Source organism: Pieris napi, chromosome 6 (genome assembly GCF_905475465.1).
Source record: "Pieris napi chromosome 6, ilPieNapi1.2, whole genome shotgun sequence".
NCBI lineage: Eukaryota > Metazoa > Arthropoda > Insecta > Lepidoptera > Pieridae > Pieris > Pieris napi.
In genome coordinates, this window is record NC_062239.1 from 3,369,951 (window position 1) to 3,390,072 (window position 20,122).

Sequence of the window (20,122 nt, forward strand, 5' to 3'; positions counted from 1 at the left end):
AATCTTAAATAATGTGATATTTTCTAATACACAAAATAAAGGATATTAAATACATTTCATGATTTATCTGGTTGTCAAAAAGTCTTGAATTAAAAAGAATTGTGAGAATAGACATTAATACAAATAAATACTATAACATATTCGATGTTTTAATTTTTCTATTATGTCCTATGAATAACTACATATTTTTATTACACTTAAATTTTCTTCTTTTAACAATCTTGATTGACCGAAGAAGAGGATTTAATATTTTATTTAGTTACAAAATTTGATTGCCTCTCTTAATAAATCCACTAGCCACATTTATATCAGAGTTCGGGTTCTAAAATGCTAGTAGTAATAATTACAAGTACTTAGACGTACTTTTCTATAAGAGTACGTAACATAGTTCGACATCACGAATGGCACTTTAACCTTTAATATATCTAGTAGATATATATCATTATACAGTACAGTATTAAAAATAACGTCAATATATGGGTTGAAGAATTAGTTGTTCAGTCGAAAGCAAACAGGTAATAAAAAATATAAGAGATACAAATAAAACGATACATAAAATGTTTTTATTTATTAAAGTTTTAAACTACATAGAAGTTCACTTCATTATATTACACATATCAGTGCACTTCAAACTCAGTTTAAAAATTACATCAACAAATATTGTACTTAATATTTCTAGATTACGATAATCATATTCTAACAATTCGATTACCAAATTCTGTCTATTAATCAGAGAGTACCATCGAGACCTACATTTATTGTATTGACTTAGCTACATATTTCCATCACTTTATTTGCTTAAAACAGGCAATATTGGCTGGATCGAGATTTTGTGTCATGAACTAATTATTCAATACTCGTAAGAGGCTAGTAGAAATATAAATAATTCGGTCGTATTCATAAACACTATGAGAGTGATAGCTATCATACTCGCGTCACAAAAATCTTGCACTCTACTGTTATTTGATGGTATAGTACGTTTGTAAATTAAAATTTCGCTGTGGAAATTAAAAACGTGTTAAATCACGTAAAAATATATACCTCTATAAATATATATAAAAGTATGAAACATACTTATTTAATAATTATTTACACAACCAACCTTCGAACTTAAAAAATATGATGGTCTAATATTCTAGTCATTTCGTTTACGCGAGGATTTATACGACCAACACAAACCTAGCACTGTAGGCTTTAAATATTTATTTAAATCCTCCATCAGGCAAATAAACTAACGCAAATACATAGTATTTCTATAAATGTTTTGTAATTTATAATGATAATTTATAAATGTCTCGATGTAAGTATGTAATGCTAATTTATCCACAATTTTGATTGACATAAAAAAATATTACAATATAGCTAACTTTCATATATTACAAATATGATCCAACAATATCATATAGTTATAATAAATTTTTAATTTACATTTAAAATCCTTAAGAGTAAACATGCATTGTGCATATATAATTAATAAAAATGTTGAGATGAATAGCTCAATGATCAGTCACACTTAGTGAAATATTTACATATTTTGTGAATGTTTCTAACACGCACATGATATTAAGCCATTTTCAATACCAATTAGTCCTTTCAAATGTGTAACATTAGCACAAAACCAGATCACATGAGTCGGAAAACTTTTTTGATCAATTGGTGTCTTCCTATTGCACCTTAGCGTCCATAGCTCTCTATCAATCTTGTATTAGCATTAGTTATTAACTTAATCTTTTAACTATTATTATGAGATAGATCACTAACAGAAAGCTGAATTGAGGGCTGCATTGGGATCTCCACTGAAGTTTCTGATATATCTGATCCGGGCGTTAGCAACCTTCGGGGCCACTGGCCATCTTCCGTTTCCGATTCTCGTACGTCGATAGACGACGGCGAGCCTACTGTCGATTCCACAGACGATATCGTTCTCTCCGTTATCTCGTCTATTAATATGGGCATAGATTTACCTACGGAGTCCTCTTCCGTTAAAAGAGGCATAGAAATAGGGCCCACCATCGATACATCACTGTCTTCAGTAACCGCAAAAGTCATCTCTGTACTGGGCGACGGCAACAGGGACGTTCTGTAGTTACTGTTACTCAAAGGGTCTGTAGTTTTAGGTGCTATGCGCGGATCTGTCACGGTAATCGGAAGCTCCAGAGACGTAGGCACAGTGTGAGGTGTCACGCCAATCACAGCCAAACCATCATCTAAATTTGAAGGCACGGCTGGTTCAGAGACCACTTTCGACGGTACTTCGACTGGGGTCATGATTGGCTGATTTAGCGTAGTGCTAGTTTCAGACACTCGGCAGTGAACGGAGACGTTAGCATTGAGATCTCGAAAATCAGGTGCCTCTTCGCGAGTACTTTCAGCGTGAAAAACATCGCTGTTAGCTAGTGCTGCCTCTAGAATATCCCTTCTCTCGGGCTGAGGAGGTATGACGGGAATTGTTTCCGGCATCGGAACTAGTTGATTATTTTCCAAAACTAATGGGCGATTATCAATAGCAGTAAAAGTGCCATTTTCCTCAACACAAAGATAAAAGGACCCCTGAGGTCCCCCAAAATGCTCTCCAGGCACTGCCAGCAGTTGCCCATCGGAAAGGGGCGCCGCAGGAGCTTGTGAGTTTTGTTCTGTCGGAACAAGAACACTCTCAGCAGGACGAGCGATTGCTGTTGTCGGAAGCAATTCTTCGAAATTGTCCATGTTAGAATAGAGGGTAGAATTTGCATTGGTTGGAACATTATTATTGGTTGCAAGTGGCAGATTGGTTGTGGTAGAACATATTGGTGTAAGGGCTGGGACAGGCACAGGAATTAGGGCAGGAGCAGGGGTAGGTACAAGAACAGGGGGTGGTGCTGGCGCAATGTTAATTTCATGTTTAATTTTTTTTGTCGGAGCAGCCGAATCGGTCTGCTGCTTGCGTGCTCTCGGTTTCTGAGCCGGAACTATTGTCTCAGTCGGCGACATTGTAATTGTCTTCTGAACTATAACCTTTTCTTGTGCAGGAACTTTTTGTATAATTTGACCTGTTCTTTGCAAATGTTCAAATTGAGAAGCAGTCAATTGCATTACCGTACCCGATTTTTGCAGGAAAATTAATGGTTCTGGCGACTGTTTTTGAATCATAGGAGCGATCTTTTTAGGTTCAGCAAGACGCTTTGTAGCAGGCCTAATTTCTGGTAGTGGAGCGATATTTTGAGTACTAGGTGCTAATCGTCCACCTACTATGAGTTGCCCTTTTGAGGTTATAATAGCACTTTTTTGTGGCTTTGAAACAATCCTTGTTGGAGTCTTTGCGGCCGCTACTGACGTGATAATGCTTTTTTGCTGTGTAGAGGCATTTGTAGAGATAAGGTGTGTAATTGTTTTTAACTGCGAAACATTTGGTTGTTGTTTGTTTGGGAAAAGAATTTTCTCATGTTCCGGCGTAAGAACTATTCTCGATTGCGTACCTTGCTCATTGGTAATAATCATAACAGTACTTCCAGGAGTCTTTGAGTCTGCAGATGAAGGTATTAGCTTTGCCGAAACAGGTTTACTCTCAGATACAGGGACACTTTGTGGTCCCTTTTCGACTACAACGTGTGCTTTCCCAGTCTGTGGGTCGATGACGATTTTCTGGGTTCTTGCGGGTCGCGGGGAGTTAGGTTTAGGTAAAATAACAAATTTCTCAGTTTTAGGACTATTCTGGGAAGTTTGTATAAGCTTTTGAGGTTGTTTCATACCTTTATTAGCAGCATCAGACTTGGTCATGATTAATTTTTGTTTTCCCGTAGCTTTATCTATCACTAACATAGTTTTGGAAGACCTTAACTTAGATGATTTAGATAATATATTTGGAGTCAATTTATTAACATCATGAACAATATGATGGGTTGAAATTCCTTTATTATCCTGTTTATTCGAAGATGATGTAACTGTTATTTTTTCACTCGTGATTATTTTTTTATTCTTTATTACTTTAGAAGCCGATGAAGTAATTATATTACCATCTGACATAACAATAGGCATTTTTTCAATGCTTTCTGGCGTTAAAACATCGTCAGATATAACAATTGGCATAGAATTTATATCGAAAACTGTATCAGCTTGTTTCCCTGACTCTTTAGATAACTTGTTATTAATTATTGTAGGAAGTGATGTTATTTGTGGTTTAATTTTCTGCAATTTGGGGGCAGTTTTAGTAATTTTTCTTATTTTTGGCTGAATTATAATTGTGTTTTTCTCCGTTTGAATATTGGGTGTTGTTTGAATAGTGTAGCTCTGTACTGCAGATCCATCGGCAGTGGCTTTATTGGTACGTGACAAAATAATTTTATCGGCAGTTGTGACTTCCGTAACATTATTAAGTAATTTGCTTGGTGTCGTACGTCTAATTATAATTTGTTGTTTAGCTACCTGTTTAGGTTTGATCACTGATTTGTTAACATGAGTATTTAAAATTTTTCCCTTTGGAGGAACAATTACTTTTTTATTGACAATCGCATTATTTGTAATAGTGACTCTAGAAGTGCTGGGTTCTTCTAATATTTTTAAGAGTTTCGATGTTGTTTCTATTTTTCCTTTGTTTCCATTTAGTTTATCATTTTCCGTGACATTTTCATTTAATAGTTTAATAGGGGTTTTATCATTATACCTTTGTTTTTTAATATTAATAGGGTCAACCGGACCGGACTTGTCTTTGCATGGAGTTGTAACCTCAGGTATATTTATTTTATGATCAATTGATTCCGACATTTGTACCAAGGATTGAGCTGCATTCAAATTTTCACTTTTTTCTTCTTCGCTCTCAAATCGGATGTCTTTTGATAGTAATGGAACAGAAGTATTTGTTTTATTATCTTCAATAACCTTTTCATGCAAGTCATTATTAAAATTTTCAATAATAGAATCTTTGGAGATAACATCTTCAGTTGATTTACTTTCAAAACTACCTGCCGACGTTATTTCATCTGTATAAGCTATAGAAACTTTATTTTGCATGGTTGTAGAAGGTAAATTAATTAAAGCTTCTGCAATTTGCAAGTCCGATTCAGATGGTGTATTTGCAATAACTTTTAGTGTCTCGTCGTCTTGTTTTAAGTCAACTTCATTTTTCTTTTCATCATCACCATTCTGTATTTCTTCGGAAATTGGTTCGTTATTTTCTACATTTTCATCGGTTTTCGGTAAATCATCCATTTGGATATTTACTTTTGATAGATCAGATTCACAAAGTTGTTGAATAATTTCTTTTTCAGAAGTAAAAGGCTTATCTGATGTGTTTGTATTAAGATCTGTGGCCTGCTGAACTGGTGAGTTAATCCTTGGTATCTCATTTTCTATGCCATTTGATGATATCTCGAATGTGTTAATATTAGAAGTTAGAGCGCTTTCTTTGAGATCATCTTCAAAGAGGTCTTCTGGTGGATCAACACTAATAACTTTTGTTACTCTATCAGCTTCTCTTGAAACACTCAGTAAGGCATCAACGGCAGATGCAGTAGATTCACTCATATACGACTTATATTGTGTTTCAATAACTTCCTGTGCAGTTTCTACATCTTCGTTCATATCCTCCTTATCTATGCTTGATAAAGTACATTCCTGATGACTATGGATAACATCGTTGGATTGCTCTCTTTCAGTAAATGACTCTTCTGGGCTGTTATTTACTTCAGTGTTCAGGTTTTCAGCTGTTGACATATTTTCACTGGAATCTTTATTACTATCATCATTCGAAGGAATATCATTAAAACTTTCTAATATATTGGTTTCAGTAACAATTTTTTGAGTAGTTATTTTTTCTATTGTAGTATCAAGAATCAAATTTTCTTCATTACAAGATTCTTTTTCCTCACCGCCATCTTGTAACTTTTCTAACTCATACTTTTCTTTTTCACGCAACTGTGCTGCTTCTGCATTCAATTTTTTAAGTTGAATTTTAGGAGCTAATCGAGCAACCTTTATGTGTTCTATGGGAGGGGAAATAATGGGCTCTGGCGATGACGACATTTCAGAACCATTTATATCATTATCAAGCATGTCAAGACGCTCGGCTGCATTTAATTGTTCTGCAACATATTTCCCTATTGCATCTTGACTTCTTGAATGTCTACTACGAAAAAACGTTTTAGTTTTAAAAATAGGTTTTTGACTGTTAGCTTCACCATCGACTTTTTTTTCGGGTGGCTCGCCCAATCCAGGAGAATTTTCAGTTTTTTTATCCGGAGATTTTACAATCGAAGGTTCCGGAAAATTTTCCTCTACTTTTAAAGGCTCTGGAACAGATGGTAACTCGGGCACATTGGTTTTAGTTAGCAATACTGCTACTTCTCTAGCCACATCATTTTCATCTATACTGAGGCTCTTCGTGTCTTCTTTTCGTTTTAAGGGTTTAACGCGAGGAATTTTTCTTCCAACATCTGCCTCTACAGGCCAATCTTCGTCTTCACAAAAGTCGTATTTAGCATCATTAGATGTTTCTGGTTTATCTGAAGGTAGAAGTTCAACCTTTTTGTTGTCTGTCGTTTCCTGCTGTTCACATTCACTTGATACTTGATCGGTAGGCAATTCAGCCGATGTAGGAACAGCTGGGGATCCGGCAGCCACAGGAACATCAGGAGAACTGGCTGTGGCAATTGTTTCTTCTTCATTTGAGTCCTCATCTCCATCATCCCAATCAGCTAATAAGCTGCTCTTAATTTCTTCGTCTGTTTTTACTTTTTTTGTATCAGGTAAATTGTTATCAATCCCATTATTTTCTGCTTCTCGTTTCTGTCCTTTTTTATCTGTTTCTATATCTATTTTATCTTGTCGGGGTTTACGAGGCTTTGTAGATTTCGAAGTGGCGGATGCAGATTTTGGTGACTTGCTTGTTTTTAAGGGTTTCTTTTTGATTGGTGTAGGTATATAAGGTGTAAATGTTGTGCTGTGAGTTTTGTTATGTAAAATGAGGACATTCAGACGAGAAGTAGAAAAGGGACAAGAATGGCAAGCATAAATACCAGGACTTGACATTGTGGGAGTGCTATTTGAAGGAATTGATTTTGAAGGGCTACTGTCTGTTTCCATTGGCTTCTCTTCAGGTGGTTCTGAACCAGCTCTACTTGTAGACGGCGTTACTTCTTCCGAAGGGTTTGGTGTTTTAGAACCCTGTACTAATATGTGTACTTGATAGTTGGTCTTCTCTTTGAGCTAGAATTTAATAAAATACATGATATTATATTGACGTGGAATTTTAAAAAAAGAACTGAATTTTAGCAGATATAATAGTATAGATAGTATAGACTAGAATAATAGACTTTTACCATATTATACTTGTATAATATATTATAATTTCATACAATTTTAAAATAAAATATATCTAATTAACTGTAATATTGGCCTTGGAGCTTATTTAACTGAAAAATACAAGAATGAGCATGAGCAATAAGCAGATATAACAGCCAAAGTTCTCATAATGTCTTACTGCAGTTGTAGTGTTTAATAACAGGCAAACCTATTAACATTAACTTAATTTTATATTATCATTGGTAAAAAGTATACAGAATATCTTTATACACAGAATTTTAATACAATGTAAAAAAGGAAAGCAAAGGATTCATTTTAGGTTAATTTACAGGTTATTTGATAAGGTGAAAATTTTGTTTTAAAAATTGGTTCAATGATTTTAGAACTTAAATTACTACAAACAAATAACAAAAGGGCATTATATAATAAGTAAAAACATAAAAATAAATTACCTTTCTAATTGGTGTTGAAATCTTAGAAATATCAGAAGGCCTGCCTTTTGCATTCTTTCCTGAAAAAAAACGGTTAATATATTTATTTATATTAATGACTTATTTATTAGCTCCATCATTTTCCAGATCCTGGTTTTTATATGAGTATAAAAAAAATATTTTGGGAAATCGGAATAGGATTTATTCCACCATAGATTTTACTAGCAAACTATATACAGTGGACTCACAATAATTTGACACTCATTTTCTCCAGTCCCTTAAAAATACTTGAACAATTAAATAAAATCAATGGTAATTCATCCCCTCATGAGTTTAAAATTGAAGGGATAGTTTTTGCTTAACAACATGCCATAATTTGAAGTCCGGGCTTGCCAACTCAATATAATTTAAAGTGTTTATCATGCACAGACCTGTTGTTTATTTACATACATGTGCAGACCTGTCAATTGCATACATAAATGAGATTTGGGTTAGTTAAGTGGGCATTCCAGCTTTTCAAACTTTGTTTATAAGTCATGTTAATGTTTGATGACATCATGACAATGACTGAAGTCGCTCACTCATAAAAAGATTACGGACGTCTTTTCGAAATAAAAAATTGTCAATAATAATTACCGTATTTATTTGTTAATACATAATAATAAAGAAATATTTAGTCACGAGATTTGATCAAACTCTTATATACTTGAGTCCCCTCTTCCCCTCATGATTATTTAAACGCATGTTATTTTGAACTCTTGGTAAATTGAAATTTATCTATCCTTGAGTTTTAAATTATTGTGAGTCGACTGTAAGCAGAAAGATTCCAATTTACACCACTAATATTTCTCAGATACAATATTAAGACATATAAAATAAAAATGTTATAAGACATATAAACATTGATTAATTAAATTGACTTTTAGTGTATACATGACAAGGCGGCGCATAGCAGTAGATATATTTATACCTTTTTTGGTAGAAGCAGGTGTTTTTCTTCTAGGGTCAGCAAAAAGATCAGCATAGCTTTCTTTTTTAGTCTCTTGAAATTCATCTCTTGTCAATATCTCAATATCGCCCCCTACTGCTGTTTCTGCACGGATAACATCCTCAGGAAACTTCTCCATTGGTCCATGTTTCTTTCTGTACATATCTGTAAAATACAATAATAAGTATAAGTAAGGTAATCTTTGCAGACAGTTTCTATGGTTTTTTGAATTAATTATCATACATTTGACCAGACAGGGGTCAACTATTAACTCTATGGTATTGTCTGTCGTAAAATTAAAATATTTCAGTCACAGAACTAGCATTGATTTCATTCAACTAAGAGCAGAAATACTGTAGTGAGTGTTGTATTAACTACATTTTATAACTACTTTTGAATTTTTAACAGTGGTGAACATACTAAATTATAAGAGAATTTAATTAATAAAGGCAAAAGATCAAGTGTATCCCATACATAAATATATTTGTGGTAATTTAAAGTGATTTCAAATATATAAATTTATAAAAACAAAAATGCATAACTACCACATTTTACTTACCTAATCCTTTAAGAATGAATTCATTTTTGCGACTGCAGTCATATTTGTAAATTGCATAGTGATTCTTTACATACTCACTGAAATGAATAATATAACAGTTGAGTGGCGAAGCTAAAAATGTATAATGGTCAAGATGGCTATGAACTGTTCTCGGTAGACAATCTCTATATTATAAAAATAGTTTTGCAATGTCTCAGAATCAAAAGTTGATGCGAAACCCTAAAAATAGTTAATCTAGAAACAACAGTAAGGCTTGTAGTGGTAACTTGCAATAAGTCATCTTTGTTTGATTTTGTTGGTGTATTTAAAAGGTATCATATTGTAAACAAAAGGAGCGTGACATTATAACTATAAAGTTATAAATTATATAATGTATGCCATGCTTACTATGTATCTTCTTGAAAGAATTTTACAACAGCTATAGGTGGCTTCTTAAAAGACGTGATGAAGTCGGTGGGTAGCTTCTCTATGCCAACGACCTCGCCAGGCCAAAAGCAAGAACCCAATTTTACCCACACAACGTCTCCATCAGCATAATTTACTTCAGTTTGATCACACATCTTTTTCACCAGAATTCAAGCAACACACACGACCATATTTCTTCAGTTACCCCAGCAAGAACACTGTCACCATAACATTTCAGTTATCAAATATATATATATATATCAACTGTACTTAACGTCTCATAAAAATCACAATGAGTTAAATACAATCAAAATATATTGCTTCTCAATTGTCATAGGTTGCAAAATAATAGTTGTAAATAAATTCACCGACTGCGTACTCATATACCTAAATTGTGTTGGTTGGTCAGCCTGATGCAATACATGAATTACTTTTAATTTAATTTATTAAAAATATTCAACATTACAGTTCTAATTCTTTTATAATATATAATAAAATATTAATTTTTAAATTAAAAAAAGATTTTTATTTTTAAAACTGTATGAAATTACGAGATGTAATAATAAACTGAATAAAACGACTAACGGAAGTAATTAAGACGACAGCGTCAGCATACACCAACATTAAAAAAATCATGAGATCTGGACATTATTATTACTCTGTGGCCGCACAGTATATTGTGACATAAATTATAGCCTATGTTTTATTTTCCACAGACTCTTAACTGATTTTATGTCGATACTTACAGAGCTAACTATAATAATGATTACGTTTAAAAAAAAATCGTTAACATCACTTCACACTTGGGAGATAAGCATCAATAAATCACATGCATTATTTTGAAAAAATAGTATATGACTAAGAACAAATTTTTTTTATAGGTTTACTCTAAAATAAATGGAATAATATTTATTTTCACTGTGAACTGCCAAAATTTATTATTCTATTTTTTACATATAGCGCAGCGCTGGTAGGCTCTTATTGAGTACAATACAAATATGAAACATGTTTAAACAAATTTTAGTAAGTACCTATATAATATATGAATCATTAGTAATTTAATAACGAGTCTAAAACTCAGTTTCTTGACTACACTTAAAATGACCACTACATTTACGGCAATTAATTAATTACCATTACTTTACTATCCAGTATTTATTTACCTAATTATTCTAATCGTTTAAACGTTTACATACATTAATAGTTTATAGTATTGTTGATAAGACATTATATTATCAACATTACTTAAGCAAATGTATAGTTCATATTACTCTAGGATACAAAATAAAAATCAAGCCGTTATTTTTGTAAATTTATTGAGAAATCGTAAAAATATAGACGGGACGTTAAGCCTTTTTTCTTTATTATCGATCTCAATAGGCTTGTTACGGTAACCTTTGTTGTACCTAATTTCAATGATATTATAAATTATAATCCAAGTAACATTTACTTGAACAAGAGTTGTAACTATTCTACTATAAATCTAAAGACTACAATATATTAATATGGATAACTTTGCTCAAGTCAATGAATATTTTTTAAATACTTACAATAAATTACAATGATTAAGTACGATCGATCAGAGCGATTTAAGAGCGATCTGTGGGTTGTCCCCACGGGAGTCGGTCCGAAGCAAATTTAAGGAATTACATATTTTGACTCTGGCAAGTCAATACATTTATGAGAATATTTTGTATGTGCGGAAAAATATAGATATCTTTAAAAAGAATAGTAGCTTCCATAATTATAGTACTCGTAATAAAGACAAAATTTGCGCACCAACCAGAAGGCTGCATAAAACGAGTAATTCTTTCCAAGGCAATTGTATACGTTTTTTCAACAAAATCCCTAGTGAAATACAAGCGTTGTCAATAAATAAATTTAAATCGTACATTAAAGTAAAACTGCTTACTAAGGCTTATTATAATATAAATGAATATTTAAACGATCCTAGTGCTTGGATATGAGTTGCTCCAGTATATATTATAGGTAACACGACTGAATCTCTCGGCTGCATTTCCAGACTCTGGGGCGATCGTCAACATCCACGACTGTTTTAATGTAAAGTGGGAACAAACCGTGATCCATGTGGTATCCAATTATTTCAGTATTATTATTATTTTCTTATGTAGCCAAGTCCACATTTCAAGGATCGTCATGCTCGCTTAAATGTCATTGCTTGTGGCGGCGTCCATGCGTCGGGTTGTCTCTCTCCCTAAAATATGGCGAGGGGGCCGATGGCTGGCCATGCGTCATACTCGTGAACGGGTGCTGCTTGTGGTGACTGGTCGTACTTGAATTCGTGTATGCGGTGATGTTAATTATTTCGACTATGTGTTTGCGTGTTGTTCCCACGAGAATGTAAGTGCGTGCTCCTATTTCACCATGCCTCCTGCTGATAGGGGACAAGTCTTTGTTTTTATTTATGTTCTTATTATTAATTACTTAAAATGTCATGTGGAACATGGTGTAATGGTTGCAGCTCCTTACAACCGTTGTGTAAAAAAAAAAAAAAAAAAAAACATGGCGATTAAAAAGAGTGGCGGAGAGTTTATTGCCAGTTCTTCTCTTCCGTTCTACGCCCTTGATTTGAGAACTGGCAGTAAATGTAAAATTAGAAGCATTAATATTTATATCTTTAATGACGAATCACAAGTGTACATTGTGTTACCTACGTGAATAAATGATTTTTGAATGATTTTTGAATTTGAATTTGAATTTACGTGGAGAGGATAATATAAAGCAGAAATTATCCATATTTACAAATAATACATCAATCAACTGATTTTAATAATTTGAGGATTTGAAACGTTATACCTAATTAACAAAAAAACTTTGCACAACAAAATTTACCTAAAAATATTTCGTAACTTTAACGCTATTTCTTTTCTTTAAACTGTGAACTTAAATTTAATAAGTAGGTAACTTAGAATAAGAACTAAACTATGCTAATGCTAGTTCTTATTCTAGAGTAGGTAATATTGTAATAAGTACTTATACATTACGTACGTATATATAATACGATATTTTGCAAAAAATTTGATTATTATTAATGATACTTCTATAAACAATTTCCCGCGCTTTTTTTAAAAAGGCTGCGTCTTTATTTTTGTCGTTCGTCTCATAAGTCATAGTCATAATGTACTTTCATAATTAATAGTATAAATAAAAGTATTTCCTTATCGTTAGCTAATTCTAGCTTTAGCCAGAATACTGACGTACAATTTTAGCCCATTGTTGTGGGAAGTTTCTTTGAACATACGAAAGCGTGCGTTGTATTTGTTTTGTTTCTTGCGGCGAGCACTGAGGACATGCTCCTCGCAGGACCAATGGTGCCAATGCTGTAAAAATTAAAATTAATAGGTATAAAAAGAGGAATTTTACCAGTATTTCTTTTTTAATATTTTTTTGTTTTCAACGGCCATTTATAGTAATATATAATTAAATAATATAAACTTACTCTTTAGTCTCTTCCCAATTGGATCACAGGGCGCTTCACCAAGCGCACATTTCAGCTGTCGTTGTATGAAACGCTTATCATTGAGAGCGTCATCTAGTGCTGTATCTGAGACTGGCGGCCGTTGTGTTTCGGCGACGCAAATAGCTACTAATGCACATAACACGAGTACATGTGCGGCCTGAAACAAAAAAATAATAATTGTGACTTAAATTATAATTGAGGATCGTAATGGTCGTATATTTTCTGAATGCAGATTTTGCTTAGTTTTGAATACGCTTTTGACCTCTATGAATTATAACCCGAGAGTTACCTCTTCGCAGAGATTCCTCGAGAATATATAATGTTAAAAAACTTATTTTTGTTAATTAAAAACCAAGCTTTCATAATTTGTAAAACATTTATTCGACTACGTATAAACTATTTTATTTAATATGTAGGCGTAACATTTCTTTATCATGTTCTTTACATTAGCATTTATGGGATTTCCTCGAGCGTTCATTTGACCTCGCTTAGTAATAAAGTCGTATCCTTTGACACACAAACTAAAAGCCCAAGGCAGATCTATGACCCGAATCTTCAATGACGTCATAGTTGAGCTGCGCTATCGGCCTATGGAGTAACATCATTATTTCATATAATTTTGTCGTTTGTTTCATATCACAGATCATGCTCGATTCACAATATATAAATAATATAAAAAATCCGAAAACCTAGCTTATAATCAAATACAGTATCTGCTATCATGGTGCTCTACTTTTTTAAACATCGTATAAAACTAGAAAAATATTTTTATTACGTCCTTACGACTTAACAACGTATTGACACCGTCTCCATTCGGATACGTAGATATTACGTGCTTAGAAATTTAATTGTTGAGTAATCTTCGAGACATAAATCTTTGGAACCGTAGCTTTCAAATTTTCATGCCATTATCTAGATTTCTTAATATCCTAGGGTACCTTTTCGAAATAACTCATTAAATTTTTGCAATGTGGTTCGCCTTAAGCTTTCTGCTTGATTGAAGGTCGTTTCCCGGGCGTTGCGTTGCGTCTGTGTCTTTGGATAAGAGTGATAGCCTTTTTGTACCTAACAAACCCAAAGTCGAATTCATACACCAAGACTTCTGGATTTTATGCCACGCTCTGCACCCTCTAATAATAATGGCTGAGCCCAATTAATTATGTACACATACACATGATTAGGAAACCCCAGACTGTAGATCTGATTGATTGATTTACTAGTTTTCTAATGATTTGTAGAACGAACAATCTTTGGGAAATCTTTGGAGAATAAGAAATAATGCGGCCCTGACCTAAGTGTATGCTAGACAATTGTGTGAATTGCATGAAAAAGATAATAGTTAAGAATCTACTGTCTTACCACATCGATATCCAGTGGCGTAACTATACCATCTGGGGCCCGTGGCAAATTCTTTTGATGGGACCCAATAAGTAAAAATCGTCACGTTGTACTCAGTTTAATTTTAATAAACTTCGAGATTTCACCGTACTCAATTACACGTTGTATATGTCCCACTAATGGCCATAGGCCTCTTCTCTTAGGCGAGAGGGAATGGCCTGTCCTCTGTAGTCCCCCACGCTAGCCCAATTCGTATGGGGGACTTAACATTCATCCGTAGAACATAGTATCTCTTGGGCAGGGGCCCTCTTGGGTCGGGGGCCCGTGGCATTTTGCCAACCCTGCCACCCTATTGTTACGCCACTGTCAATATCTAAGATTGTTACTCTCATCGCACAGTAAATCAAATTTAAATAGAAATTGATATATGATTAACCACAACAATATTTATACGTAGATGGGTCCTATCTCTTGTATACACAAGTTATACATATGTGGAAATGACAATATGCTAATGTTCAAAATTAGAACTCTTTATTTGGTAGGCCTGATAATCTAGAATAAATAGAAAATATATAAAAGTAAAAAACGACACTGAACTAATTGTTTAAACGTGGTGCGCGAATACCTATACAGACAAGGGTTCTGTAACAGTTTGCAATGATAACCAATGCTATCTATCATTGCAGCTTCCACCTCTCATGTCTCAATTTTTACTTTTTTTTTATTTATTTTACTTGCTAGATCTTAAAGCTCTTTGTCTTTTTAGCCTACAGTTCCTCCTAATAACCTTCAAAATTTTGTGCAAATTTTAGATACAATCGATGACTACCTTAAAATCAGAATATGTTTTACTTCATCTAATGAAATAACAAAAGATTGTTGTTAAATTCGTTTAAGCTTTTGTTACGAAACCAGTTTGGTTTAACAAAGCCGCTTATCGCAAATCCTTGTGTTAAACTTTATAGGATAATGAACTTGGATGCGCTTTTAATGCTTTGAATTAACTTTAAAGCTCATACTTACTTATATTCTTACGGAAAACAATTAATGAAGTAAAATATATGTACGATATTTAAGAAAATATGAACCTCTGAAACAAATGAAACTTTAATCACAGCGTACAACAAACTAAACTAAATTAAATCTATAAAACGAAATATTTTTAACACTCTTTATTTTATTTTAGATAAATTATTAAGTATTCGAATTTCGTGTTAATGTATGTATAGTAATAACATAACTACAGGAAATACGAATTTGATACTTTTCCTTTGCGACCTAATAACTTACCAACCTTGAATGAGCGGAAACTTAACAATCTACATATTGGGGTTGACATTTTTGAGCCAACTAAATTACAATGGTTTACCGCAAAATGCAGCCTTTGAGTTTAAATTGTTTGAGTATTTATATTGTTATGTAAATAAAGGGTATGACTCATTTGTTCACTTTTAACACGAACCTATGAATTACCAAAGTAGGCAAAGGAGATTTGCGAACAAAAAGTTATGAACAGTTTATGGCTCCGAAATTGCCTAACAATAGTTGCTGGTGTTCTTGAGTCTTTTATATTAAAATACATGTACATGCTCCAATAATTTAAAAAAATAGGTTAAATATGAGTACACTTAAATGCTAATGGTTTAAATTGTGAAAGTCGCTTGGATTTTTTAATCAGGATCGAGCAACGGGAAAACCCCAATGTTGCAGTTTTTCCTTTTACTTATTGCTTAGGGTATTGGCTTGATGGGATGCAAAAACAGCTCTTATATCGAATGAAATAAAATAACAAATAATAAATAGGTCATGTTTTAATTTAAATACAATTTATTTACTTTAAATTTGTTGTTATGAAATATTTTAAAACAGAATTGAATTTTACGGAATTCATTACAAACTTTCTATCTTAATCGTATCTCATGAACATGTTTCACACCAGACATTGACTTAAAAATTACTATATTGACATAGTTAATTAGTGGAAAGTATAGAAAATCGCTCACCTGCATCCTGTCAGTCACTTTTACGTCTTTATTCCGGATTTTATTACTTAATATTGCACGTTGAAGTTGTCTGTATTCAGCGTACGCCACGAGAGAATGCCGACCAAACCAAGCTGGTGATGCCGTAACACCTTACTCAACAATCCCCCTCTACATAGAGGCTCCGTATTACGTGACAAAATAAAAACAGAACTTGTAGTACCCATTTTATTAAGATTTGGCAATAATTACAAAGTGCTTCTTAGAAAAATCGCTAAGGAAATCTATTAACAGTCGGTTAATTTAATTTTTATACAAACAATAAATTCAATTAGAAAATAGTTCTTAGAAAACGTCGCGTCTACTACTAACGTATTAAATCTATATTCATTTGATGCTTTTTAATTTTCAATGTATACATTTACAAACAAAACTTGTCTTGAATTAGAAAATATATGCCACGGATGTAAAAAAACTGTCACATTCAATTCTCTTAATCTTATAACACATAATTGATATTTTTTTTTATTGTAATCATTAATAATAATTAGAACACATTGAATATTAGTAATAATAACTATAGTAATGATTCAAAGTTTTACTATAATTATTAATTACCTTATTAATTATCTGTGTAGTTACGTAGTGTCAATAAAGGGCTTTGAATAAATAGCTAATGAATATGATAATAAATAAATATTTTAAGTTTCCGTTTGGCCTTTTCTTCAGCCATATTGACGAACAATCTTTGCCCACTCCCAAGGAAAGTTTCTCTGAACAAAAGCCAAGGTGCGACGAATTTGTCTCGTTTCTTGAATTGTACATTGCGGACACGCTCCTCGCAACACCAATGGTGCCAATGCTAAAAAAACATAGGTTTATAACTGCTGTATTGTTTAATTTTACATTTTTAATGTTAGTTGGGTCAGTAGAAAACCTACATTTTTGTTTTGAAAGTAAATAACTTTCATTCGTTTTTCTCCTTGAGTATCAAAGAAATCAAAGAAGACAAAACACATCTGCCACACTAGACTACGTGGGCGGTTATTATTGAACTACATAATAATTTTTATGGAAACATTGTTGTGGTTAAGGAAAATTGAACTGAATAAAAAAAACATTTAAGACAATAAATAGATAATACCTGCCAATTTTAATTCTTTTATGTTCAGTTTATTATATAATTAATCCTGTAAAAAATTATAAACGATGCTGATAGCAATAAAATATATTTATAATTTGTTATAAAGATCGAATGATTTCGATACATAACAAAAAATACTTAGCCGATATTCAGTCATTTTGGTAGTTATTTTAAAAACTCGAAATCAAGCTTACAACTAGACAATCGACGTGTTCAAGATAAGTTGAATATTTTAGTAGCAATAAAAAAAATTAATGGCTTTTAAACACTAAAAATCTACTAGGTTGAAATAAAAATAAATCCTTATTAAACGACATTAGCAATAAAATTATCATTTGCAGCAACTGTTGTTAGTTACATGTACATAGTTCATAGGAGCTTAGCAACTTCAGAACCCAAAAAGCCTTACAAATTATAGTGCCCCGACCGCGTCTACTTGTATGAAAGTTATAAACTGAAAAACTACCAAAAGGAATTTTCACGACCAATAGAATTCTTAATGAAGGTTTGGTTATCTAATTCTTGCTGGTTTTACTTAAATAGAATGGTAATACGATTATTGTTACAGAGGTCGTAGAAGGATCCTACCAAAATACACGAACTCCACGCGGGCGAAGCTGATGGCTTAAATATAAAATACATACTTCGCAGTCGTATTCCGACGGTATCACATGGACCTTCTCCAAGAGCACATCGGATATGTCTCTGCATAGTTGGTTTATCGGCTAACGTCCTTTCAAGTTGACCATCGGACATTGTTGCTCCTAATACAACACCAGCACATGCTAATAGTATAATTAAGTACTGAAAAAGAAAGAAAATAAATACATCTCGCAATACGTGTGAATTAAATCGACGTTTTCCCCGAGATTAGACAGAATAACAGTATTATTTAAGTTAATTTTATCAAAAACTATGTTCTGTCTATCGATATTTATGCTTAACCTTAGTATTTAGTTTATTTATAATTTATGGCAAATAGCTTCAGTTTAATTTATTCAATATATAGGTATTTATATATTTCGTATGCATGCAAGGGATATACGCAACATAAGAAACAATAAAATCGAATTAATTTAATAGATAAAGCTTAACTAGAAAGATTCGCCTTTAGAAATGGCTGTCTGCAGTAAACTATATAAAATCTTTTATAGTATTTCTAACAATATAACAGATTAATAAAGGATTAATATAAACTAAACCTACCTTCATGTCTCACCGAAAACACACGTAATGTATCAGGAAGAAATCTCCAGTAATAGTTTTAAATTTCGATCCTGTGAAAGTAACTATTTGGGCAGTGGCAGGTCAACGGGTAGAGACGGACTGAGGGCAATCTTCATATTAAATAATTCTGGGAATGCTCCCTCCCTTTGTGTGGTGATTAGGCGACAACGAGCCTACGATAACGATCTTTACGACAATTCATCCGGTTCTTCATTAAACGATGATGTTTATATTTATTGAAGTATGTAAAACGGGAAAGGAATGCGTTAATGTGCATACTGTACATTTTTAAGTTAAATATGCCTACGTATATTTAAAAACTCTTTAGCAAAAAAATCATTTACGGAAATTTACGTTCTAACTTCGATTTCCGTTAATTAAATGATATAATTATTTGTTTGACGTAGTCTGTATACTAATAATCGTAAATTAATACGCGTGAAGTGAATATTGGCAATTTTTTCTTTAATTTATTTATGATGTATATGTCGGCAATAGAGTCAAGAAGAATGATTGTTTTTAAATTAAATAAAGTTACAAATGTAAAAACCTAAAGTTCTCTTGCCAAAATCACAGCTTGAATTCTTCTGGGCATGCTTTGTACGATGTATTCATAACGTTTTGAGGAATACGTTCCCACTCTTCGGCAATGACTCCCTTTAGTTCCATGACGTTTTGTGGAACAGGGTGCACTGATCTTAGTGGTATTTGTACATTCCGTTATGTACCGGTTTGCATTTAATCTTCCATTTTCAACGAAAACTAACTCCGTCGCTCTGTCGAATTAATTGCTGCCCAAAACATAAAGGAGGCTCCGGTATAAGGAGCGATTTCTTCAAAAAATCCGCATAGCGTTCCCGTGGACTTCACAGCACTCACCAGCCTGCTCCTCTCCACCGAAAGACATTCTAGCTTCATCTGAAAATAATACTTTATTACAATCCTCTAGAGTCCATGAAGCGCAGTTTCGAGCAAACTGAAGTCAAGCAACAACAACGGTGCTCACGGAGTACCTAAGTGCCCTTTGTCTTTATTGCCGACCACTTCCTATTGTTTGGCCATGTACATCATAAATAAATTATTAAAAAATTGCTAGAATTCACTTCACGCGTATAAATTTACACGATACGTCACAAGTGGTTCCAGTTTTGAATTCCGGATTATATTATAAATATAACAGTTTTGACTATTGAAAAAATTAATACTGTAAATAAAATAGTATGTATACAAAGACTGCATCAAATACAAAGGTACATTAATACCTATGTATTTGATAATGTCTTCTAGTG

At 32.9% G+C, this 20,122-nt stretch overlaps 2 protein-coding genes across 3 annotated transcripts; both read right to left on the reverse strand.

The window, feature by feature from the left end:
* Positions 1–553: 553 nt before the first annotated feature.
* LOC125050457 (titin) lies at positions 554–10,055 on the reverse strand. The gene is made up of 5 exons (XM_047650333.1): positions 9,641–10,055; positions 9,254–9,330; positions 8,677–8,859; positions 7,728–7,786; positions 554–7,179 (listed from the first exon to the last, which is right to left on the reverse strand). The coding sequence occupies exons 1-5, from the start codon at positions 9,811–9,813 to the stop codon at positions 1,732–1,734; spliced, it is 5,940 nt and encodes a 1,979-aa protein (XP_047506289.1). The 5' UTR covers positions 9,814–10,055; the 3' UTR covers positions 554–1,731.
* Positions 10,056–12,548: 2,493 nt separating this feature from the next.
* On the reverse strand, positions 12,549–19,694 carry LOC125050291 (ejaculatory bulb-specific protein 3). Of its 2 annotated transcripts, XM_047650032.1 has the most exons (5): positions 18,813–19,694; positions 18,251–18,410; positions 17,206–17,324; positions 13,119–13,296; positions 12,549–12,999 (listed from the first exon to the last, which is right to left on the reverse strand). In XM_047650032.1, exons 1-5 carry the CDS (start codon positions 18,816–18,818, stop codon positions 12,860–12,862), a joined length of 603 nt encoding a protein of 200 aa, XP_047505988.1. In that variant the 5' UTR covers positions 18,819–19,694; the 3' UTR covers positions 12,549–12,859. The 2 variants fall into 2 exon arrangements, with proteins under 2 accessions (XP_047505988.1, XP_047505987.1); XM_047650031.1 differs by lacking the exons at positions 17,206–17,324; positions 18,251–18,410; positions 18,813–19,694 and adding an exon at positions 16,484–17,072.
* Between the last annotated feature and the right edge of the window lie 428 nt (positions 19,695–20,122).

Excerpts from the sequence above, each read along its gene's own strand:
- LOC125050291 (XM_047650032.1), bottom strand. Across the intron at positions 17,325-18,250 it reads CGTCGGAATACGACTGCGAA|CATTGGCACCATTGGTGTTG; the intron begins GTATGTATTTTA and ends ATGTTTTTTTAG. Across the intron at positions 13,297-17,205 it reads CTTGGGAGTGGGCAAAGATT|GCCGCACATGTACTCGTGTT; the intron begins GTTCGTCAATAT and ends TTTTTGTTTCAG.
- LOC125050457 (XM_047650333.1), bottom strand. The coding sequence starts at position 9,813 with ATGTGTGATCAAACTGAAGTAAATTATGCTGATGGAGACGTTGTGTGG. Across the intron at positions 9,331-9,640 it reads TTCTTTCAAGAAGATACATA|TGAGTATGTAAAGAATCACT; the intron begins GTAAGCATGGCA and ends TATTCATTTCAG. Across the intron at positions 7,180-7,727 it reads TTTCAACACCAATTAGAAAG|CTCAAAGAGAAGACCAACTA; the intron begins GTAATTTATTTT and ends ATTAAATTCTAG.